We start from the raw sequence: 25,588 nt of genomic DNA, 5'->3' as shown, positions 1-25,588 counted from the left end.
TTGTCCAAAAGTAGCGCCTTTGGCAAGAGTAACACTTTTCGTTTAAGAGTATTTGCTTCGATCTCATTATTGTATGTTTCCGTTGAATTATCATGGCTATGATTAATTACATGCTATTTTTTTTTATAGCGTTGACACCCAAAAATTCATAAGAAGTGTGCAGGATATATTTACTTCGGTATGATGTGTCAAAATTCCACGTGGCAACTTTCTATTGGTGTGTCAGACTATTTGCTATAATGACATCCTGTAGCCCTGAAAAATTTGTCTAATGAACCGGTAGAAGAGTTGGATTGGAACTGAAACTCTATTATAGGACAGAAACGGCTTTCCAATTAAACTTGAGTGCTATACAGACTGCTTTCATTTCCATTCATTTCGATCCAATGGCTTACCAGATGAATGATCAAGGTTGGTTCTCGAAACCCTAGTTGATGTTCTATACATGTTCTGATGTTTGCATGGTTTGATTCTTATATGACATATAATGGCATTGTGTTTGTGTTTGTGTTTGTATGATCTTAAAGTAGGTACAGCCAAAACAGACAACACCAAGCAACGTAAATCAAAGAAATCTAAATGGCATACAGGCTGGCCAAGCACATAATCATAAAAATCTATGACGAATAAAGGAAAAGTAAGCTAATAAAATCGGCCAAGGCAGGCAATCATTCATTTCATACGGTAATCATGCATCAATGCAGGCTATTATATTCAAGCAATAAAAAAAATTTCAGTTACAATAATCAAGTTAAGCTCACTTCATTGCAGTATTTAAACTTGCCACGATTAACTTAAATTCAGTTCACCATTGAAATTGAGGCTCTTATATCCCATGATTCCCATCATCGGTCTCTACTGCGCGCTCCACTGCTGAAACATAAGCTGCCATAATCAACTTTATCAGCTCAAAACTTGAGCATAGAGTCTAATCTAAAGCAAAAAAATGTGGAAAACTCATAAATGCAAGCATTTTCCGAACTTTTAAATGCTATAATTTCAAACTCAGGCATATCCATCCTCAAAACTAAATCTCAAGCGATATTGTTCCAACACCCAGACATCTAAACGTAGAGTTCACTCTCTACAATCTAGCACTACCCCATTATTGCTCACACTATGTATATGTGATTAAAGGCCCAAAATCTTGAACAATTGAACCTAAGCTATTAATTTCTCCCTCAAAGCATCACAAAGAAAAATCATACCAGATTTTCTAGGAAGATAAATCTTTACCAAGATCGACCCATGCCACAGGGCGAGAGGCAAACATAAAATCAAAGAATATCCAAGCCCAAATGTATCTAAATTCTATATAGAGTAGCAATCACGAAATTCCATGCTTAATATGTGGTACTTGATCTAACTTTATGAATGAATATATCAGAGAACCAGAGATGACGACGAGATAGAGAAGGGTAAATTATTCCATGGTGGAATTATTCATCACAATCCCTTTTTTATTACAACGAAAGATATCAAAATTATTCCAGAAATTGACATGCACCCTACGAAAGGATCTCACAACCCTTAAATCTCATCCCCTCGTCTAAGATACCATCGAAGACAGAACATTTATATATGACAGTAGTAGGGGAATAGGGCGACGACTCATCCTTGACCTCAATGTCAAGACGATAATCCATTCCTCGTGCCACAGCACTCTCACCCTTGAGAACGCTCTGGAACACCAACTTCTTGTGGGATTGTTTGCTGATTTCAGAAACTGCAAACTCCGCGATCTCTTTCAGATAGGGTTTGTTGATATTTTCGATGGGGCCCCAATCACCGTCGAGCTCCCGTCGGAGTCTGTCAGCAGCGACGAAAGGGGTGAAGAGGAGGAGGAGGAGGCGGCAGTGACGCATCATCATGGTGACGTTGATTTTCTTCGTTCAAGTTTGGCTTTGGAATGGAGCAGGTGGGGCAAAGGGTGCTGGGTTTGTTGGAGAAGTGTAGAGAAGGAAAAAGAGAAGAAGAATACGGATAGACAGGTACGAGGAAGAGGAAGAGGTAGAGTCGATTAATCAATAAGTTTTATTATTTAAATGATAAATAATAAAGATTTTGCAGATTACTGAGAGCAGTGATAGAATTGGAATGTGATCTCCTCCCCCTTTCTCTACCACTGAATGGGCTTAGCTATTGCTCAATCGCAGAAAAGTCTAATTAAGCCCAATGGGTACAAAGTTGTAACTTAATTGGGTCTAGTTACTGGATTTTGAATCCTCAGGACTCGAAACTTTGTCCCAGTCTGAAACCAAATGCATGTACCTTCTTCAACCTTTACTTTCCATCAATGGACGCAATTCACGCAAAGACATCAAAAGTCAAACCCTTTTGCTCTTGATACATTTAGAACACACAGATTTTTCAAATGCACCCATTGATTCTTGTAGTAGTTTCTTCTTCTCCACTCCTTAATTTTCCAAGACTTGTTAATACACCGCATCTGTATAAACAACTAAACATCCCTTGCTTTGTTTTTCAATTTTCGGCAGATAACCTCCCCCTTTTGTCATTTAAGGCTTATCAGTAGGGTTTATCATCATGTATTATTCTAAGGTAGAAGCGTGCCGCGGGTTTATGATACTCACAGCTTGTAATGCACCTACTTCTTAATCAAGCTGGCATTTCTTGGGGCATAAGTTATGACAGCTTATTGGATACCCTGCTAGCCTTCTGTATGATTGGATTGGATAGGAAGTTAGGAACTGAATAGGTATGTTTTTCAATATTGTTTTCCAGGCATAAGATATCAATCATGTCACAATCAGTATTCAAATGACTAAAAGATTATGGTTGTTCGCTTAGCTTCTTTTATTTTATGTTTTATTCAGAATTTTATGACTATTAAGAATTATTTGTGTGCTTGTACCATGGACGAGTTCATAATGACTGCTCCGTACTTGCCCATTCTTTGTTTGTTAAATGCCTATGAGGTTGTGAGGTGTCGGTCCATTTTGTATGTGTGATTTTCCATATTCTAAGTCTTACAAATTCCTCTCGATTCTAATACATGCTCCTATGTTATTGCAAATTTCTAGCTTTGCCACTATTTCTGTGTCAAGTTTATATGAGAGAAACAAACTGGACAAAGCTTACTAGGTTATGCAGATGGATTTGTATTACAAGAAAGGGATTATCCCGAGTCAAAACTTAAAGTCGATTATAGCATCCTTTGAAAAAGTGATTATTTCCGTGAGAACAAGATTTTAAAATGCCACTATGCTGTTAAAGTACCCTTTTTCAACAGTACACAAGCATTTTCCTTCTGAATTCAGCAACTTCAATAATTAGTCAAAGGGATCTTAACTTAATCCCCAAATTCTTAATCCTTACCTGACTTTGCAATCTCACGACATTATATGCCCATATTCTGTCCTAAAATACAATTCAAAAGTCTGCAGACATCATCTTTCATCATTTCTGTTAGGGGGTACTTCTAGGAAATTAGTAGTTTAATGGCGATCGATGTAAACATGCCAATTAAAGCTGAACTTATACTCTAGTCACCAATATAAAATGCAATATAAAACACATCTTATACTCTAGCCAGCTTTCAATTTCTTCTTCTGTTCTGTTTCTTATGCAATCACCATGAATTTCAGGAGGGGTTCAATAATATAAAATGCCAAGTACATAGAATCTACATTGATAAAGGTGCAGAAATGATTAGAACAACCACACAAGGCGGTGTAGGAGACTTAACACTTAAGCCCCATCTCATTTAAGCACTTAATTCCTGAAATCCTCCATAGATTCAGCAGCTGGATTGAACCGCAAGTTTCCAGCTGAGTCCTATAACTAAGCTGTTCACGCGTCTATCTTTACTTCTTTAGTGCTTTATATATTTCTCAAGTCTCACTTCACAATCTCCTCTTTCCCCTCCTTTATCTGGTTTTGTGAATGTGAGATAGTCTTGGTTTTCTTATTGAAAAATGGCTGTACATAGTGTTAATCATGATTCTGCTGCTGCACCAGAAGCAATTCTCGAGAACGTGTGGGCCAGCTTTATTGGTGTTGATGGAGGGAATCAAGAAACAAGCAACACACCAGAAATGTCGAAATCATGGGAAGAACTGCCTAGTCTTGATGGGAGAGAAGGATCAATGGAAATTCTTCAAAGGCTACCAAGTCTCGGTAGGTGGATGTCAATGGGAGCTGAGGCCTGGGAAGAGCTTCTCGACACTCACATTATTCCTTCTTGTGATATTGAAAAGTCTTGCAATGAAAAATTAGAGGACAATGAGGATGCCAAACCGGAAGCGGAAGAGAAGGTTGAGAGAGTAGAGAAAGTGGCAACAAAGCATTACCGCGGTGTTAGGAGACGGCCATGGGGAAAATATGCAGCAGAAATTCGAGACTCATCAAGAAAAGGAGCTAGAGTTTGGCTTGGGACTTTCGAGACTGCTGAGGAGGCAGCTCTGGCATATGACAAAGCTGCTTTAAGAATCAGAGGTACAAAAGCGCATCTTAACTTCCCTTTTGAAACAGTTGCAAAGGCTATGGGACTTGAGAATTGCAGCTTCAACAATATTTGTTCCTCCACAACTTCTTCTCAGAATGGTTTGAATCCTCGTAAGAGAGGAGTGAGAGAGTGGGAAGAAAATGTTGAGGTAATGACTGGAGAACCTGCATTAAAAAGAAACGCAAGCATGGAAAAGATGTTCGGAGATGAGTTTGATGTGTTTGAATTCCAAGACCTGGGAACTGATTACTTGGACAGTTTGCTCTCTTCATTTTGACAAAAAATGACCAGATCGAGATAAGTAGAAAACTTGTACACAAACGCGTATAACGTTCTTAGCTGCCCTTATAGGTAGATCTAGCAGTGTTTTCGTACTTAATCATAGAGGAAGAGTGAGCAAAACAGAACATGTCATGTCACCATATTACCATGTCATCTGCAACATTAAATCAACCAGTACTGTTCGAGTTATAAACTTATAACCTATTTTTTGTTGCATGGAACCATCTCAGTTGTTAAGGCTCCTTATCCCTAATGTGTTTAACTTCATTTTAATTACTCTCAACAAGAGAGATGTTGTCAGGTGTTTTATTTTATTTTGTTTTCCCTAACATTTTACCATATATTCATCCGAAAGCTGAACATGGAAGCTGAAAAAACATACAACATCCCAAATATATCTCACAATTTTATGATGTGAGGCTTTTGTATCTTGTTATATTGTCCTTATTCTAAAAGTCACGAAAAAATAGTGTTGATCATCGATTAGCAGACTTTGCTAGCTTGTCTTATTTTGACAATGTTTGGTTTGAAGAGACTCCCTCTATTATTGAGGATGTTTGTAATTAAATTCCATAAATAATAACATTTGATGGGGCATCTACGTCCCCCTTGCAGTATTTACACGAAGTTTAGGCACTACGTCCCCCTTGCAGTATTCAAATTCCATAAATAATAACATATGATGGGGCATCTACCCCTTTTCAAAACAAAAAAATATATATAAATAAATAAAGTAACGAAAAAAATTTAAGAACATTGAAGTTTGGATATATTAGGTCCAACCCCTTTCACATGTAGTAATCTAACCATGATACTATAATTAAGAACGAAAAACCAATTGACAATATATAGAGACTCAAATTCTTTGCAAAATATTTAAAGACTACACGTCAACCATAATACCTCTAAGATTGATGATGTGGCCCATCGTAATCCCAACTTTCTTTACAACTTACAATCTCTTTTGAGCAAATGCTGAAATAACATTATAACCTGTGGAAGCAACTCGTGTGTGTGTGTGTTTATATATATATATATATATACACACACACACACACATACATACAACCATTCTCGGGTGCGGAAGTCCGTACCTAAGCAAAATGTACGGATTTCCATTTTTTCCCTAGTTTTCGATCACACATTTACATCTTAACTGTTCAGTTTTTAGGTCCTAATGTATATATCATATCTGCAAAATTTCAGCCAAATTAGTGATCGTTAAGGCATTCAAAACTGTAATTTACAACAATGAATACGAACGGTTGTGAATCTGTTGAACCGGAACTGTTCGTATTCATTGTTGTAAATTGCAGTTTTAAATGCCTTAACGATCACCAATGTGGCTGAAATTTTGCAGAGATGATCTATACATTAGGACTTAAAAACTGAACGGTTAATATGTAAATGTGTGATCGGAAACTGGGGAAAAAATGGAAATCCGTACCTTTTGCTTAGGTACGGACGTCCGCACCTGAGAATGACTGTATATATATATATATATATATATATATATATAATTTTTTTTTTTTACCAACTCATTTATCTTATTGTTTTAGCATGTGCAACTTTTTTTTTACTTATAAGTCGGTTAGAATTAATTAATCTGTGATGCAATATACAGAATTGACTTGAATCCTATTAGGATGTAAACTCTTATCTATTGGATCTTAGCCCAGAAGAGGCCCAGAAAGGTATATTCTCCTTACGTGACCTTAAACTATTCATATACAGTCGTACCCAAACAAATCTACAATCGGGCCTCCAGTTTTTTTTTTTGTATAGCGGCCTCTAGGTCTGCTTTATATAACACAGTTGGAAAACCTGGTTATTACTCCGAGTCCTGCGTACTCCTTCTTCTTCTTTCTCTCTGGTCCATAAGCAATTAACCTTAGAAAGAACCGATATGGTGCTAACAGATCATTATAAGGTTCTTGATTTACCATCGGGCGATGAAGGCGCTAAGCTTACAGAGCAAGAGATTACAAAGAGATACAAAGCAAAGGCTTTGCTCTTGCATCCAGACAAGAGGCCAGACTATCCCCTCGCCGGCGCCGAGTTCCAACAGCTCAAGGAGTCCTATGAGGTACTCAAGGACCCAGAATCCCGGAAAAAGTTTCACGCTCTTTTACGCCTCGATAAGATAACATTAGGTGAGGTGTTCATCTGGGCTACTGGTTTTTCATGTTTCGTGGTGGGGGGTTTGGCGGCTGCTGGTACAGTGTGTGCAGTAAATGGGACCTGTAGCCTTGTTAAGAATGTATGTGTGGGAACTGCGGATTCAATAGGCTGGGCATGCGATTCTGTGACGAGGGTTATCAGAAATAAAGAACCAGAAAATAATATCGAGGTACGTGAGAGCGTTAATCATCTCAAATTTTAGACATTTGTAAATATTAGGTATTTCCCTAATTTTTAATCATCTCAAGTTAACTTTGCTTTATGGGTTTCAGATTTTAATAAAGGACACAATTTGGATTGATACAACACTACTCATATAAGTTTCCAGTCTAAAAGTTAATAAGAGATATCCAAAATGCCAAATTATTTTATTTTTGTTTTTCAGCTGATTTTGTCTTCTTCTTCTTCTTCTTCTTCTTCTTTTTTTCCTGCTTTAGGAATGGGAGATGATTTAACAGCAGATATAGCACGAACTGAGTGCAGCAATGTTACGGGAATGTGAGAGGTAAAAATATGTGAAGTCAGAGAGATGAATTGTGTAGCAGTATTAGGTTTGTTTTGCCTTTAGACATGATATTAGCCAAATCGATCTCTGGTTCCAGTCTCAGAATCCTTTGGCCAAAGGATTGAATTTTCATTATCTCAATATTCTATATGGACTGAATTACTTTTTATGCATTTTGCCGGTGTAATATTAGTGAATTTGTTATCATTGTTCTTAAATTTTTATTAAAGATTATGATTCCTAATGGAATAAAATACCTGGCTAACCCATGGATACATATAATACTTGTGAATTCATAATGGTTTGCTTATATAAGCCATCCATCATGGTTACATACAACAGCCTCTATATGCACCTGTTAATAGCAAGCTATGTGACTTAATACTTGCTCTATCAAACGATGTCAAATTAGTGATTTGTGATTTCGGTACATTTATAACTAGGATTGTTGAATAATAATAAAAATACCCACAATGTACAAAGCATGTAGCTGTCTCAATTATTCAAAAAAGGGTTCTTGACCAAAAGCCCCAAAATGAGCCAAAGTTAACCCACTTACCCCATCAACAGATTTTTATTCCCACTAACCCAATTTCACATCAAATAACCATTTTACCCTCAACTCAATTAAATAATTACAACCACTGCCACCATTACCACTGCGCGGATCTCTCTCTCTCTCTCTCTCTCTCTCTCTCTCTAGATGCCGGACACCGGAGCCGGCTTTCTCCCTCTCTCTCTCTCTCCTCGTCGCTCCACTCTTCGTCAACGATAGTGTCGAAGGTCCAGAAGGCCACTCGTCGCCCTGATGGCACCGACAACCGCCGTCTTCTAAAACTCATCGGCCTCAAGGTTTCACCGGATTTCGAGACTCCGGACCATCAAGTTGGCTAGGTTGATAGGTTTTCAACCTTTCTTCTGCGGCGAGGAGCGGACAGAGTCTGAGATCCGACTTGAGAAGAATTCGCTGCTGCTGGTGGCCCTAACCAACTGGATGTCAGAAGGCGTTTTTGCCGGCCGGGTCGACCCGGGACCATCAGGTGGTGAATGTGAGTCGAGCGAACGTGGTGGAGCTCCGGTCGAAGCTACCTGAAGGCGACGAAGAAGCTCTGCTTGAAGCTACCTCTCCGATCAAAGCTCCGGTTGGACCACCGGTGAGAAAAGCAGCTCTGGACGTGGGTGCCTAGAGCATTTTCGGCTTCGGATTGCAGTTGGGGTGATTAAAGGGCTTCAGTATCTTCATGCATATGTGCCTCAAATTATGCATAACAACTTGAAGCCGAGAAATGTCATGTTGGATGCTAAGTTTGAACCGAGATTGGTAGATACCAGATAGAATCAAAGACGTCTATTGGGGCAATAGACGTCTATTGGGGGGCAATACATGGCTGATAATCGTCTCTTGGGAGGGCAATACATGGTTAATAGACGTCTATTGGGGGGCAATACATGGTTGATAGTCGTCTATTGGGGGCAATACATAGCTGATAGTCATCTATTGGGGGGCAATACATGGCTGATAGTCGTCTATTGGAGGGTAATAGACGTCTATTAGGGGGCAATAGACGTCTATTGGGGGGGCAATAGACGTCTATTGGGGGGGCAATAGACGTCTATTGGGGGGCAATAGACGTCTATTGGGGGGGCAATAGACGTCTATTGGGGGGCAATAGACGTCTATTGGGGGGCAATAGACGTCTATTGGGTGACCGAAATCCGGCGACAGGATTCCGGCGAAAGTTGGCCGGAATCCGGCGAGGTTGGCCGGAATCCGACGAGGTTGGCCGGAATCCGGCGAAGTTGGCCGGAATCCGGCGGCCGGTGACCGGATTCCGGCAGCCGGTGACCGGCTCCGGCGAAGTCTCCCATGGTTTCTCTCTCTTCTATTTTTTTTTTCTCTCTCTCTCTAAGTAACAAGGGGGTGAGGGTAAAATGGTATTAAAAAAAAATTAAAAACAAAAAAAAAGGTATTAGGGAAGACTCCCTTAGAGTGTATTGGGTAAGAGAGAATTAAAAAAACTTAATGGGGTAAGTGGGAAAAAAATCCCTAAAAATGGGGTAAGTGGACAAAATCCCTTCAAAAAAAAAGAGAGAGATGAGGATAATGACAGCAGTTAAACAAATATTTATTTACAAATTATCTCTTTCTCAAATTCAAAGGTCGACCAAGTTTGGGCGGGGATAAGCTACGAAAAAAAACAAACAGAAGAAAGCATTCAAATTGTGATTCAAATATCTCAAAGTGAGATAAGAACAAAGTGGCAGAGGGCGTCCAAGTTCAATCTCAAAGTCAAAGACGAAGTCTCCGATCAACAGCTTATCTTCGTGAGCTTCGGGAGATTCAAATTTCAAACAAATGTTTATCCAGCCCTCTAGAATCTTCACTGCCTCCTATATAAGAAACACAAGGCTGCATAAGAAAGGGACGGAGAGAAATAGAGAGAAGGGTGAGTCAAATTGCTGCATCAAAGTAAGGCGACGTTCAAGAGAAAGAAATAGTGCACATTGCTTAGTTACCTGGAGACTACAACCCGACGACAGGAGAGCATCAAGTTCAGGTATCCTGCTGGTCATTTCTCCATGGTCTTTTATTGGTACTTTTCCTGTATTGTTGCTGATGGGTTCATGAGTGCAGAAAGTCCTTCCTCTGTTTATTTCCACATGGGCTTTATAACCCTTCCAAAACAGCACCGATAACAAATCCTCCGTGCTAAAAAGCCTCGAAACCCCCAAAGCCAAATACACCAACCAAAAAGCCACAAAACCCCAAAACTCTACTGCTGCCCACCAGAAATCAGAAGGACATAAAACAACAACCAGAAAACATTTTCGAAATACCTTTTATGTTGACGACAATTGCAGGTTCAGAGAATGAAAGAAGCACGTGCAAAGAGAAGGGATTTCGACAACTTTCTGATGGCAAAAGAAGAGAAACAGAGGGGTTCACTACACTTGTTTTTGATGCCTGTATCGCGGTGCGTCCTGCATATGGGTGGCAAAGATGAGTGTCAAGTGAATGCCCGGGGGGCTGCCAGTTCACACCAAGTACGGTTCTGCGAAGTTCCCGAGTTTCACTACACTTGTTTTTGATACCTATATTGCGGTGCGTCCTGCGTATGGGTGGCAAAGATGAGTGTCAAGTGAAAGCCTCGGGCTGTTGGTTCACGCCAAGGATAAATCTGCCAAGTTCTGTTCACAATAGTGGGGAAGCGGCTCCAAGATGATCCCAGGGCAGAGTCTCGTCCCCAAGTTATATCTCCACCTGCATCAAAGTCTTCATCAAAATGCTGCCTTGAAAGAAAAGTGGCCATCTCTCTATAAAAGGGTGCCTACCTCCAGCCACAAGTCTGCAGAATGCTTGGTTTAGCTCACCTTCAACCACAAATCAGCAGCGTGTTCTACTTGGCTCACCTGCGATCACAAAACTGCAGAAAACACAAAGTGGAGGAATTATGGGAATTGTCTCATGCTTACAACAAGCACATAAATGCAGAAGCATGCAAGAGTTGCTAGATCAAATTCAGGTGGTCGATGCGGGCAGTGCAGTCATGGCAGTATTGGAAAATCATTGTGCTACCTTCTTGAAGGCTTCCTCAGTACGCATGGAGGATTGAACTCATACAAACAATCCTAAGACAATCTGAAGGTCACCTGACAGGCCGGAATGAAGCTCGGATATTTCCTGCATAAAGTAGCTTTCTCCTTTTACAAAAAAAATGTCTAAAACAAGTTACAGAGCCAAGTGAGTTGTACTCTTGTGGTCAGAATCTCTTGGATTGCAACCTCGAGAAATACCATATTCTTTCTCTTACCTTGAGAGTCACAAGCACCAAAATATTGGGGTGGTCATGTTTTCTTCAAAAGATGTGGTACCTGCAACAGTTTTGATGAGAACTAATCAACACACATAAATCGCATATGCAACTAAAAGTGCGGTGCTGATGTAACTTTTGTCCGAGAACTAAAGGGAAAGAGATTCAGGATATATATATATATATATATATATATATATATATATATATATTCAAGTTAATCATTGTCAAAAGAATCAAACAACAAATGGCTTTGGAGAATCAGTTTAATTATGCTTTGTGACCATAAAGCGGTGGGAACTGATCAAGACAACAAATTGCATATTCATAATTGTCAAAACCATGAGACAAGTGGGAATTTCAATGGCTAAACGCACCGTGTATGCAGCGGTGTATGTAGTACATTGGATATATAGCCTTGTTAGGAATGTGTGTCAACACTACTAGAATAAGTGAATCACTCGACACTTATCATCAAACAACACATCACATCAATTTTTGCTGTTGTCTGAATTAATCAGACGACATATTTTCTAAACCTGTCGTGTATCCTCTCCTCAGCCAACAAATAACCATAAAGATGGAATTTGGTGAAATTGACAAAATTTCGGACAACAGTGACAACGACATCTGTTGTCTGAGTAACTGAACAAAAAAAAAAAGGAACCTTAACCCAAAGCTATCACTTACCCCAGCAACAGATTTTTGTTCCCACCTATCCAATTTAACAGAAAATGACCATTTCACCCTCAACCCAATTAAAGAATTACAAGCACTTCCACTGTGTCTCCTCTCTCTCTCTCTCTCTCAATCTGATCTAGCCAGATCCTCGAGCCTGTACGAGGTTCTGCAGGTGAAGAACAACGCATAGCAGATGGAGATCAAGTAGGCGTACAGGAGCTTGGTGAAGCTGCACCACCCGAACGCCTCGTCAGAGGCCGAATCTGACAGCCAGGATTTCGTTAAGATTCCGGAGTCAATCTGAGTTCAAAGGAAGCTCTGATTTCAAGGCTGAAGTCGATCTGGGTTCGAGATGCTTCTGCTCCACTTGCCAACTTCGTCGAGCTTTGCTGTCAGGGATTGGACGACGTCGTTCTGATTTTTATTTTTATTTTTTGTGGTAAATGGGGGCAGAATGCCTATAATGCAAGAAAAAAAGAAAAAAAATGTTTTATTGGGGCCACAAATCAATTTATTTCTTTCCTTTGTTTCTTTTTTTTTGGGTAAAACAGGGGCAGAAGGCCTAGAAGGAAAGAAAAATGGAAAAAAAAAAAAAGAAAAAAAAAAAGTTCTATTAGGGCAATAGAGGTTTGTTAAAGGTCTATTAGGGGAGTAATAGACGTTTTGAATTGATGTAATCTCCTCGTTTTTTTTTTCTTTAATCAAAGTTTTATTTGTTTAAATTTGTGGAGATTAGTTCCCGTTCCAGCGACTGAAAGTTCTATTAGGGGGCAATAGATTATTGGGGGCAATAAACATTTCCGGTAACTTATGAGATCTCTGACGACCTCTTTGGGGACCTCCGGCGAGATTTTCAAAAAAGTCCCGTGGACAGCAGCCTGCAACTGGGCTCCGGCGAAGTCTCCTATGGTTTCTCTTTCTTCCATTCTCTCTCTCTCTCTCTCTCTCTCTCTCTCTCTCTCTCTCTCTCTCTCTCTCTCTCTCTCTCTCTCTCTAAGTAACAAAGGGATAAGGTAAAGGGAGCTTCTATTCATACCTCCAAAATTGGCACTTGGACCTCCCTACTTAATAGACCTCCAACTTACTTTTATGAATAACCAATATGCTATCTACACCTCCCTACTTTTCCCAAAATACCCATTGTCTAATAAAATCTATAAAAGCCTTTTTTTTATTTTTTATTCTATTTATACCTTTAAAATCGGTAGTTAGACCTCCTTTATTTTTTGAACATTTCATAAACCTATTTCAATTCCCTTTCAATTTTCAATTTTTGAACAAAAAGAATGAACAGTATGTGAGAATTGTAGGCTGCCTCTTATATATATAGACACACACACACATGCAGCGTATTTACATTACAGCATTTTACGTCTTAATTTGCAAAGCTGAATCAACAATGTATGTACAACATTATATTAGTTAGTTAATTAATTGATATTAACCTCGCATTTGAGTGCAAGTCAGTACGTGGCTGATTGTATCATTGTATTAGTTCTTTTGAACAATGTACATTAGCTAATTTCTGGAACTATCAAAAATGGCCTCTAATTACATGAACAAAATACATAATTGAGAAGCAAACTATAAACAAAAGGTCCCTAAACGAAATCCCAATAAAACCAAGCATCAAACTTCAAAACTCAAAAGAAAACTGGCAGAATAAGAAACTGAAAAACCAAAAAATTAAATGTCTACCAGTTCCATCATCCTTCAAAATTACATCAAAAAGTCAACGTCTACAAATTATATAATCATTCAAAATTACATAAAATGCTACTCAATCGTCAATTGTGAATGATTCTGGATGTACTTTTCTCGGACAACACTCTTTGAAACGATTTAGGCGGTCCTGATATATAGAAAACAAATGTCGAACTTTGACGTCAGCATTTCTTTCCCAATTTGGTACAAGATATGGCAAGGGATGTCCAAGAGACAATTTAAGCTATATATAAAAAAAAAACACAAGATAGTGAGCATGTGAAAACACAAAAGAAGTTGGACAAAAAAGAAAATGTAGAGTAATGAAATATGACATACATGCACAAAATGGTTTTTGTTCACATGGCCAATTCCAATCTCTTTGAGCTCATCATTACTGAACTGCCCAATCTTGTGTTCTACGAGGGGGAGGAATGTTATGCATTGCCCTTCTGATAGAAATATTACCACTACACCATAACATGTTGCAATTAAATGCCCCATTTCGGGAAAGTACATCCAATACTTTTCCGCTGCATTTCCAGAGCCATAATGGTTAAGCGTCTGCTGAACCTTCTCAACCTCAGTTCCACCAAAGAGAATTACATACAGTTCTCGCATACTATGCAACTCGTTTAATAAATCCCTACGAACTTTGCGCCATGATTTCCGACCAAAACCCATTGCTGAAGCCACAACTCTATATCCACAGTTACCATCAGATTCAACATCATATGCACCTACAATATAAGGCTGCATCCCAACTCGAAATTGCAAATTATATTTATTCGTAAGGGCAAATCTAGTATCTTCTGGGCTCTGTAAAGTGAGCACAAAAATTTTGTTAGGATAAAAAGTGAAATATTAAATGTGCGGGGAAAAAAAGAAGAAGAAGGCATTTGTACCTTAATTTTAGTTGTACAATCCTTAGGTTTCTTACTTGATGTGGTATTCTGAATTGATATAATAGGACCATGGGGAACATCTTGACCAACTTCATAAACAGTAGGTGCATGTGAGTGACTGTCAGGACCTAAAAGAGTATTTTCAATCTCAAAGCCAGATGGCAAACGACGAGTACTAGTGTCAGTCTTGTGTGGACGCCCTTTCGTTTTTGCCCTCTCTATAGGTTCTGTTAGAAAAGTATTACCTGGATTCATCAACTCATCAATTTTTATCAATAAATGTCGTCTATCTTCATCATTTTGCTGTTTAATCCATGTCTCTAATCGAAGCATATGTTGTTTTACCGGAACTTTTTCTTCGGTGTCATTATGCATGGCTTGATTGATACCCAACTGTCTCCAATGATTATGAACTGCATCAATAGGAATAGGCCGGTTGGAGCATTTATACTCTGCAATCTCATGCGCACAAGGTAAACCATGTGTAACGCGTATCACACAACCACAACAAGCGACATCTTTCTTCATTGAATCAGCCCTACAGTTGATGAAATTTAATGAATGAGTTAATATATGTAATTAAAATGAATATATATAGAAGAAAAAAAAAAGACAAATTACCTATTAGCTTCACACACTATTTTGTTCAAGGCCGCGATAGACACATAACTTATTAACTCCTTCAAGTACTCATGCTTAAAATCATGTTGCAAAAAGCACCTACTTTTCTCAAAAGATGCCTTGATATCTGTATGATGCAACTCTATCAATGAGTGTATATGGTCCCATGAAATATTAAAGTCCAATTGGCTAGAATTCAGTTGCCTCTTTAACTTTGCATGTGCACTTTCCACCCTACTCAAAACAAAAGTCATAGAGTTCACTACGTAAATACTATAGAATTTAAGTGACTTAATATAAAGAAAAAATTCACCTAAACATTACCGGTTAGAAGTTGTGGTACCAATATGCATGCAAGTATCTGTCCATGCAACTACAAATCTCTCTTTGTAGTTGTCTAACCAAGTTCTCTTTAAGTAACGAAGCTCATCAGGATATGTACTAAATTTAGATTCAAATTCCTTCAGGTTTGCCCAGTACTCACTTTCAGTTGTAGAACCAACAACAGTGTTCCAAGCATTGAGAAACATATTCCACATTTCTGCTGTCGCGAACTTTTTCTTGCATTCTTTCATCACGTTTCGGTTGATGTGCCATTTACACAAGAGATGTCGGGAATCAGGAAATATTTTGCTTATACTATTCATTAGTGCTAATTCACGGTCCGTCACAAAAACACTGAGAGTACAATGATCTAGAAGAGTTCTCAACCTACTCAAAGCCCAGGTGTAATTGTCTTCTGTCTCTTTTAAGATGTAGACAAATGCAACATTAAAGGTCATCTCAGTGGATGTTACCCCCACAATCTCAAGAAGTGGAAAACGATATCTATTGGTTTTGTAGGTACAATCCATGATAAGTACATGAGGAAACGTACGTAAAATTTGAAGACTATAAGGATGACACCAAAATATGTCAGTTACAATATTACCTTCGCTCCTATGGTGCTCAATATAATTGTGTTCTGACAACTTCTGTAGCAAACTTTGCATTTGCGATCGTCCGGCCATTAGTTTCATTCTATGCACTTTCCTCACATTGTATATCGTCTTCATGATTGTTACATTTTCTGGATCTCGTTTCTTCAAGGCAGTCAAAATGTCCTTCGGTTTCATCAAACTATTTGTCATGTCTACTAACATAGCATGTTCTTCCTTAGATAATCTCCCAACGTAAGAATGACCATGAAGAGATTGAGAATGAGGATGATTATGTACTCCACATGTCACCTCTAACATCCATTCGTCTCCAACAATATTTATGCCCCTCAATGCGAATGGACACCCACATTTTTTTGTACCACTAGCCCTTGGACGCTCTTTCTTTTTACTAGATCCATCAGCTTTTTCCTTGCTCTCTGCATTAGATTTTTCAGTATTGGTGCTGGATTTCACAACTCGCTTATAGTCGCCGCCCCGTTCACAACAAAATCTCAATTTAGGTCTTTTTTTCTTATTCCCAACAGCACCTGTATCAGACCTCCTAATGATAATCACCATATTATTCTTCTTGCCAATAGAACGGACCCATTGAAGTAATGCATCTTTACTCTCGAAAATCTACACAAACCACTTTGGACTTTAATTTGCATATAACACTTGATCCAAGTAAGAAAAAAAAAAGAAAAGAAGGAAGGACATAGTCAATAACCATTATTAAACAGACAAGAAAACAAGAAAATCATCTTCCAAAGACATGGTAGCATCACTTTCCTTATTCAACAATACTTTTTTCACTTGATGCATAGTTAGGGCGTAGGACTTCCTTCAGTTACAGTAACTAATAATGAGCTAACATGCATAGTGCTAGGCATTGAAACCTTTCAATCCATTCAATATTATCCAGCTTATGATTAGTGGGATCTATAAAGTATATACTACTTCAACAGGTTTTATCATGTACAATGGTGTGTGTGTCTCCGTCTGTGTCTGTGTCTATATATATATATATATATATATATATATATAATTTACAGCTTTCAATATACAACTTGTAATAGTATTCATCACTCACCTGATTAGTTGTAAATTGGTTGGTATAGTTTTCAGTGGTCTCCAATCCAACTCCACTTTGACTAGATTCATTGTCGTCTTGTTGTTGTTCCTGAAGTTAAATAAACTAATTTGATCAATTCCTAGAAGGTAACAATGTATCAATGCTAAGGCATGAAGTAATCAGAAATCAAAAACAAGCGAGTAAAGTACTTGCTTGCCAGGGATATATATACTTTAGCTTTACTATTATAGTATTACACTAGGTATAAACCATGTTATATAATTACTATTATAGTATTACACTAGGAATAAACTCTCTGAACACCAAGATATATTGTCTTGGAGGCATAAACCATAGAGATTAAACTATTCCATTGTACTACAGTACTATAACAACTTGATTGATCACAATTAATGAAATTGCACTCTACCGACCTTAAAACCATGACAAAGCATGTGCAGGAATCTAATAATTACCTATACATACATATTTGAACAGCCATTCAACAAATCAACGATTACTCAAGTTAAACAAAAATTTACGCATTGACCCGTTCCTATTGAAAAACAAGAGTAGTTAAAATCTTCATCCATCGTTCCACTTATGCACCCAAAAAATCCCTATTAATCATATGTATAGGTAACGACATTCATTGAGAATGGTTAATTGAAGTTTCTTGAGCCATACCTTGTAATCGAGATAGTGAAAAAAAGAACATAATTAAAACATCTAAACTCATACCTTGTGTGAAGACTCCAAAAGGATGCTTAGCTCAATTACGGCATCATCAATTTCTTCCATAGAATTTGATGTATATTTTAGGGTTTACGTTGCAGGAGAAAGTTTTCTTTTAAGTTGAAGACTCTGTACTGTTTGATGGAGGTAAGAAGAGAATTTTTTTTTTTCCCTATTTTGTGTCCTTATTGGTAATTTGACATGGGTTGATAAAGTTAACTATAACTTGAAAAAAAAAAGAGGTCCAAGTGCCAATTTTGGAGGTATGAATAGAAGCTCCCTAAGGTAAAATGGTCTCAAAAATAAACAAAAAACTAAAAAAAAATAAAAAAACTTAATGGGGTATTAAGGAAGACTTCCTTAAGAGTGTTTTGGGTAAGAGAGAATTAAAAAAAAAATTAATGGAAAAAGTGAGAAAAAATTTTTCTAAAAATGGGGTAAATAGACAAAAACCTAAAAAAAATATTCATTTATTTTGTCCGTTTCCCTTCGCTAAAAAAATTAGCTCTTTCCCTCTCAGCCTCATTTCAAACCTTGGCCTCACCCTCGCTCTCAAACTCACTCAATATACTGTCAGTCTACCGCGTCTATCTCCGTCGCGACGTCAGTGCTCTCCACCACGGGTTCTCTCTCCATTAGTCTCCCTCGGTCGCGACTCCATCTCTCTTCCGCCTCTCTCTCTCTCTCTCTCTAGTAAGTTTTTCTTCTCTTTCAGATTCAATTCAGTTCTTCGTTTTTCATTAGGTTTACTGATTTGATTGGGTTTTCTGATACTGTTGTTTCTTATTGATTGAGTTTCTGATGGTGAGATTCCAGATATGGGAATAGTGAGATATGCTTAGATCTATAAGGATTTGGAAGAAATACCCATGGCTGATGATCTACCTCAGAGCTGATGCAACAAAAGGATTTCCTAGGGGCTATCACTATATATGTTTCAACGGGAATGCTCAAAACTGTAAGTAAAAACTTTGGGCTATATTTTAATTTTGAGTTGATATCTGATTTGCTTTCTAATTAGCTAAAAACTACAAGATTGTTTTAACTAGAAGTTAGTCTTATTGAATTATGCATTCCTTGTTTTGGGTATGAACATCTGTTGTTTGACAAGTAACATAGGAACAAAGGAAGGTGATAATTAGACGGCTGGATTGGTTAAGTATTGCGTTTCCATATGTTAAAAGTTAAAAAAGAGACTTTGTTTCTCAGGTGTAACCTTGGATTTGAATAATTAATCTGGTAATCTATCATTGTCCTTTTTGCATGAGTAGATTACTTATTCACTTTTTGATTAACATTTCATACCAAAATCAATTTTTGGACTGTTAGACCAGTGAGACTAGATGCTCTCATCTAGTGAAGGTCTAGTGAAGATCCACCTCTTAAAAGGCAATTCAATGAGATTTGGCTCAAGCCACGTTTTAGTAGGCAGATAATGTTGACATCAATTATACACCAAGACTGTTTCTCTCACAAGTAGAGAATATGGTTCATATTTCCTAGATTGAGTGAATCTTTGATTATCTAACTGATGATAACTCTTAACCCTAATTTTGTTGATTGTTGGCTTAGTTTTTCCTATCTCTTCAAGAAAATTGATAAGAATGCAATGGAACAACCAAAGCTACTGTAATGAATATGAAGCTAAGACATCACTCGGACAGTTCATTATAAGAGCTTATGGGGAAAATTCCTAAGAGGATCCATAAGGCTATGATGGAGAAACATAAGGGTGATGAGCATCTAAATGATATTTGTTGGAGCTGTATATTGCTTTTGGTCTTCCCATAATTATTACTTTACTTCCAGTTTAACTGCCATTCATGATTCAAGGTATATACATTTTGTTCAGGTTGCCCTAGAGTCATATATTCAACAAATTTTCCCATAAGTTCCAAATAATTAAACAAAAATAATGGTTTGTGACTAAGAATTGGAATATCTTAACTTTGCTATAATGAGTTTGTGATCATAGTGATTATATGCATTCTGATTGTTCCAATCAATTATCTTAACTTGTTCGCTTTACTTTTATATAGACTATCTTTCGGTCATCAACATGGACACTCTCACTTTGTTTAATAGATGGTTTGGAATACAGCTGAATCTTCAGTCTATGGGCATCGACCTCAAGTAATTAATCTTGTCTAGTAAGTGGTTTGAAAGAAAGATTGCTGGTAGGTCTTTCACACATACATACATATGTGTGTATTTTATTTTATTTCTCTTTGCGTACACAATATTAGGCTATATGCTTGTAACCTTGACTACCTTAGATGCCATTTTTGTGTCCCTTGTGCTCTGGTGATAGTTATCTTTGGCTTGGATATATACTACATCTAGGAAAAATGGGATTGAACATTGCCGTATTGCTTGGAAGTAAATGATAAACCTAAGATGCGTCAGGACTTCAAGATATGTATTAGGTGTTAGGCAAAGTACAATTAGGTGAAGTAGTAGAATATTCACAGATTGATTAAGTTGGAATTGATTATTTTTGCAAGTGAAGGTATTAGATTACTGGTCTTTATTTTCCTTGCATAATTGTGATTATGTTCTAGCTAGGCTTCTAGTTTTTTCTTCATCATCTTACTATGCTTTCTTCTGTTAATGCGTTTGCTGATAGAAACTCTTTAAGTTTGGGCACTAATGCTTTGGAATTCAACTTCTCTTTAGCAGTTTGATGAATCCTTCAATTTGTTTTACTTGACAGGTATTATTCAGAATCTTATTGAAAGAAAGCAACTCATTAATGCTGTTACATTTATCTGCATCTTCAAGCAAATTGACAAGTTTTCCCTAGTACCACTCTTGAAAGAATTTTCCAATTTGGTAGTCTTCGACATTTAGGTGGGATTGAGAATGTATTTCATGCCTAATTTGATATATGTATATAGGGTATGTTTTGTACACTGATAGAAGTACTATATATGACAACGATATTTTGTATATTGAGGTTAGCAAATGAATAATGATTGCCACGATAAAATTCATAATGATAAAGCAACCAAATAATGTCAGAAATTCATTCAGACAACACATTTGTAAAGCAGCTAAATAATTCGGGAAAATTTTTGCAAACAGTACACCAAATAAAGGTCACTAATAATTTTTATACATAAAGTTCCAAACCGAGCATTTTGGTACACGAAATCTGAAACCCGACCCACTATTCATACACAACGTTAATGACGCCGTTAACTGTATGTCATTAGTCATTTGTTCAAGGGTAATTTAGTACTCTTTGACTCTCTCCTCTCCACAGACCCAAGTCACCCAACCACCTCTGATTAGAATTTCGAATAGATTTGTGGAGGACAATGGTGCCGAGTTCGGCCGGTGGGATTGACCGGAACAACAAGATCTCTTAGACTCCAGTGGTCTTGAATGTCTACGACCTCACCCCTATCAACAATTATTCAGTTTCATTCGGTCTCGGAATATTTCACTCCAGTATTGAAGGGCTGGGTTTATTTTTGTTCTTCATGTTTTGGTGATCTGGGTGTGGTTGTGTATTGGTTTTCAATGTTTGCAATGGTTCTGAGAATAGGAAAACAATACCGGGTATTCTTAATTATGATGGATGCATCTATATTTTGGGCCAAGATTGGTACTTTAAACCTTGATGTATAATTGAATGGAACACAAAGTGGTTGGAATAGCCCCAGATTCCAAGGTGGAGCCGCATGGATCTTCTGGGTCTTGAAGTATTCACCTTTTTCAAGTGATTTAGTTTATGGGTCTTAGTTTACATTTTTCAGTATTGGTTTTCTTCTGGGACTCTTCGATCTTCTGGGACTGTGGGGTTTATGGGTGCAGTTACTTTACAATGAAGTGGGTTTGAGCTGAGGAATAGAGAAGAAAATCTTGTGGAGCTGTTTAGAGGTTTTGATCCTTGGTTCAGCCGATCTGGAAGTCGATTATGGCGTAGAGAGGCCAGGGAGTAGTGGCTAGGCAGTTGGCGAGGTGGCAGTCGAGGTCTTGGGCGGCTTGGTGGCGAAGCGAATCGGGGAGGACCGGAAGAGGTGGTAAGTTGGAGGATTTGGGTGAGTGGATTTTTAGAAAAAGATGAGGGGATGGTGGACGACGGAGTGGACGGAATGACGATGGTGGTGCTTGTTGAGTCACAAATTACTTATGCAATTGTGCCCCATAATTATGAAAATTGATTTGTCTTCCATGCTATTTTACCCTTTTTAATCCATTTCCTTTAATTTATAGGAAACCTTGCATTGAGAATAAAATGACTATTTGAGGCTTGAAATGTGGAGATTTGAAGCCAGGGGTAGAAGACACGGAGATTGGAAGAAAATTGCAAATCGACTTTTCCGGCGAACTTTTCCTGTGACTTTTCCGGCAAACTTTTCCGACGAGCCGCCACTTATGGAGGGTCTTTTCTCCAGCAAAGGAGGACCATGGTGGTAAGAATCTCCCATCACTTGAAATTCAAATATCTCCCTACACCTTGTCCTTTTATCACCTTGCCAATTTGGGACCATTTGGGGGACAATGGTGTAAGAACATCTCTTGCACACTTGGGGACCAAAGATGACATACCTAGTTGATCAAAAAGAGGCCAAAGACCAATTATTCAGAATTCTTGACTCCATTCAATCATCTTCATCCTATCCAATATCCATTTTCTCTCTAGATAAGAGACCATCATTTCCACCACTAAAACCACCATCTCCACCTCTAAAACCTCCATTTCCACCACTACAACCTCCATTTTCCTCCACAACTCATCTTAGAGATCCCAAATTTCACTATTCTTACAATATCAAGAGCTTGGAGCAAGGAGAAGGAGGTGACTACCACCACATCATGTTCTTGGAGACCCATCTCCACCACCTCTTCCGGCATCATCAATAGTCACCCTTTACTCTCTATCTCTTTATGTATTTGATGTTTAATAGAATGTTGAAGCTTGTGTATCTAGCTATGTGTGAGTAGTGAACTAGTTCAAACCTAGCCAAACTTGCTTGTATTAATGCTTTTGTTTATAAATTGATGCAAATTGATGTTGTCATTCTCACATGCTAAGTCAATAGTTGAATGCATTACTTAGACCTAATCAATTTGAGTTATGTGTTTGCCATGACATGAAGTTTTTCCTAGAGATTGATTAACTCTAGGCAAAAAGGGAGCATGAAAGAACACCATGTGTGCATGTGAGGGTAGTGAGCTAAAATCAACTAGAGATAGGATTGGTTTGCTTGCTTGGTTACCTAAACTCTAAGCTTTATGCATTTAGGGGCAAAGGATTGAGACCTATCCGGTAATTGAATTTGTCTCTAGGTAGTTAGCTCTAAACTTATCCTGTTAGAGTTAATAAAATGATAGGGGTTTAAGCCTTAGTAGTCCTATCTGAATGCTAAGAGGGTAGTTGGACAATTAGCTTTGCATCATTCATATTCAATTGCTTTAATGCTTGCAAGGGAGGCAAAAGGTGAAACCCGATGCCCCAACTCCCATCCATTTGATAACAACTTGTTTAATTTGTTTAGCTTAGTTTATATTACTTGCTTTCATTGTTTCAATTTGAATAGAAACCAATCTCAAAATCAAAATTAAATCTCTGCACACCATCTTGCACATACTCACCATGAATTTTAGTTCACTTGTGAGCCGTTGTTTGTGATTGTACATTTGCATATTCTTCTAGTTTTTCCTTAGGTTTTCCCTAGCTAGGAAATGATTTACCAATCCTCGTGGGTTCGACATCCTTACTTAATCCCCTATTCTATAACTTGTACCTCTTGCACTTGAGGGTGGCTTTAATGCTAACAGTGCTATAGTGGCGAGAGAGGAGGTGGTTGCAGAGGTCCATCCATGTGGCAGAAACTGATGATGAAAGGGTGGTGGTTCTGCATTGAGCAAGCAGGTGTATGTGTGTGTGTGTGTGAGAGAGAGAGAGATGTGGGTGGCCAGAGTAAGAGAGAGACAGAGAGATGGCTGGCAAGAGTGAGAAAGAGAGACCAATTTACCCCTCAATTTATGCCAAGTGGCAGAGGATGAAACGGCGTTAATGACGTCGTGTCTAGATAGAGGGTTGGGCTTCAGATTTCGTGTACCGAAATGCTCGGTTTAGAACTTTATGTATAGAAATTATTAGTGGCCTTTAGTTCATGTACTGTTTGCAAAATTTTCCCAATAATTCATATTGTCTGAGGTTCATTCGAGACAACATATGTATCCAACACATTGTTATTTTAAATGCATTTCAGACAACAGAAACAAAAAGTATGTGCAGTATGAGGTTCATTCAAGACAACAGATGCTAACAACACGTTGTTATCTTAAATGCATTTCAGACAACAAAAATTAATGAAACATTCTTGTTCGATATATATTTGAGACAACAGAGGCAAGATGAAATCATGTTTAAGGTTCATTCCAGACAACAACATTCACGTATTGTTGTTGTTAGAGATTCATCTAACACAACACAACCTTAAGAACACAGTTGTCTTAAAATAATTTCACTCAACACCAAAATAACAACTGTTGTCTAAGTCAACACATATTAGGTTTTGAGTAAATTTAGACAACAAATATTTCATTATAAATGTTGTGTGACTGAGAAATAGGCAACTGTTATCGACAGTTGTCTGAATAGGGTCAATCAAACATCAGGCTACTAGACAATAGCAGGTTTTTCATTCAGACAACTGTCGTTCAACAGTTGTCTGATTAACTTTGTGGTGTAGTGGTGGGAACCGTGGGTTTAATAGGCAGGGTATGCAATCATCTATCAAGTGGTTTCCAAAACAGAGAATTAGAAAGGAGAACGTAAAGATCTTGTTTATGATTATGATTAGACTTTACTATAATTCTAATTCGTAATTACCAAAAATGTAGACTTTTTATCACTACTAGGGTCAACTTTCTTGCACTGGACAAAATGATATCTAACTTTTAAAAGTGATCAAAATGATACCTAAATTTTTTTAAACAAATCAACTTGATACCCAACTTTCATAAGTGATCAGAATAATACCTAAAGTTTTAAAAACAAATCAATTTGATATCTCAGTTTATTTTTTGTAACTTTTTGTTAAAATTGATCGTGTGTGGTGCGGTGTTTTGTGGGGTTTTTTTTTGAATAATGGAGTTTGGAACCTAGTCAAGCTGGGAGGCTCATCCCCACGCCCATGTTATTATTTATAATATTTTGTCTCACTGGGAGGGGGGGGGGGACGTAATACCTGTACCCCGAGCAGACATAGTTGTGTTACATGTATCCTCATAGAGGACGTCCTGTAAGAAAGTAGGAGTCTCAACTATAGAAAGATCCACAACATGATTTAAACTAGCAAAGTGAGCTAATCGATGTGCCACACTCATTATTATTTTTATTTTACTTTATTAATTCTCTTCTCTCTCTCTCTCTCTCTCTCCATTTTTCAAAAATATTTATAATGTTCAAAATATACGTAGTTTTCAAAAACACATTTGCATTCACAAGTTTTTGAAAGAAAAAGAGAAAAAAAAGAAAAACTGTAGTAGACAATTAGTTTTGAATCGAAAAGTTTTATACATACAATTTTTTGTATAATTAATTAGATACTTGCTTTCCACTTAATATCATAGGTTCCTCAAATATTAGAAGCATAGAATGAAAGTAAATTTGTACCACCACATTCCGCAAGGCAAGGCACTTATCCAATCAACATGCTCAAATTTTTGCTACTGTACG

The 25,588-nt window shown here is 37.7% G+C and overlaps 4 protein-coding genes across 4 annotated transcripts; 2 read left to right on the top strand and 2 right to left on the bottom strand.

The window, feature by feature from the left end:
* Window positions 1-1,508: 1,508 nt before the first annotated feature.
* LOC112203006 (cysteine proteinase inhibitor 1) lies at window positions 1,509-1,871 on the bottom strand. The gene has a single exon (XM_024344037.1). It carries the CDS (start codon window positions 1,869-1,871, stop codon window positions 1,509-1,511), a length of 363 nt encoding a protein of 120 aa, XP_024199805.1.
* Window positions 1,872-3,677: 1,806 nt separating this feature from the next.
* Window positions 3,678-4,921, top strand: LOC112201626 (ethylene-responsive transcription factor ERF091). Its single transcript, XM_024342529.2, has one exon. The coding sequence runs from the start codon at window positions 3,939-3,941 to the stop codon at window positions 4,743-4,745; it is 807 nt and encodes a 268-aa protein (XP_024198297.1). The 5' UTR covers window positions 3,678-3,938; the 3' UTR covers window positions 4,746-4,921.
* Window positions 4,922-6,592: 1,671 nt separating this feature from the next.
* On the top strand, window positions 6,593-7,610 carry LOC121049054 (dnaJ homolog subfamily B member 11-like). The gene is made up of 2 exons (XM_040505480.1): window positions 6,593-7,100; window positions 7,369-7,610. Exons 1-2 carry the CDS (start codon window positions 6,657-6,659, stop codon window positions 7,384-7,386), a joined length of 462 nt encoding a protein of 153 aa, XP_040361414.1. The 5' UTR covers window positions 6,593-6,656; the 3' UTR covers window positions 7,387-7,610.
* Window positions 7,611-9,538: 1,928 nt separating this feature from the next.
* Window positions 9,539-17,955, bottom strand: LOC112203005. The gene is made up of 14 exons (XM_040505692.1): window positions 17,896-17,955; window positions 17,173-17,262; window positions 16,091-16,718; window positions 15,484-15,904; window positions 15,160-15,393; window positions 14,784-15,076; window positions 14,539-14,627; window positions 13,973-14,452; window positions 13,743-13,877; window positions 13,628-13,640; window positions 11,788-11,893; window positions 10,275-10,546; window positions 9,954-10,180; window positions 9,539-9,827 (listed from the first exon to the last, which is right to left on the bottom strand). Exons 1-14 carry the CDS (start codon window positions 17,953-17,955, stop codon window positions 9,591-9,593), a joined length of 3,285 nt encoding a protein of 1,094 aa, XP_040361626.1. The 3' UTR covers window positions 9,539-9,590.
* Between the last annotated feature and the right edge of the window lie 7,633 nt (window positions 17,956-25,588).

The sequence above is a fragment of the Rosa chinensis genome, chromosome 5, assembly GCF_002994745.2.
Source record: "Rosa chinensis cultivar Old Blush chromosome 5, RchiOBHm-V2, whole genome shotgun sequence".
In the NCBI taxonomy this organism is placed as follows: Eukaryota; Viridiplantae; Streptophyta; class Magnoliopsida; order Rosales; family Rosaceae; genus Rosa; species Rosa chinensis.
This window is presented reverse-complemented; position numbering and strand designations above follow the sequence as displayed.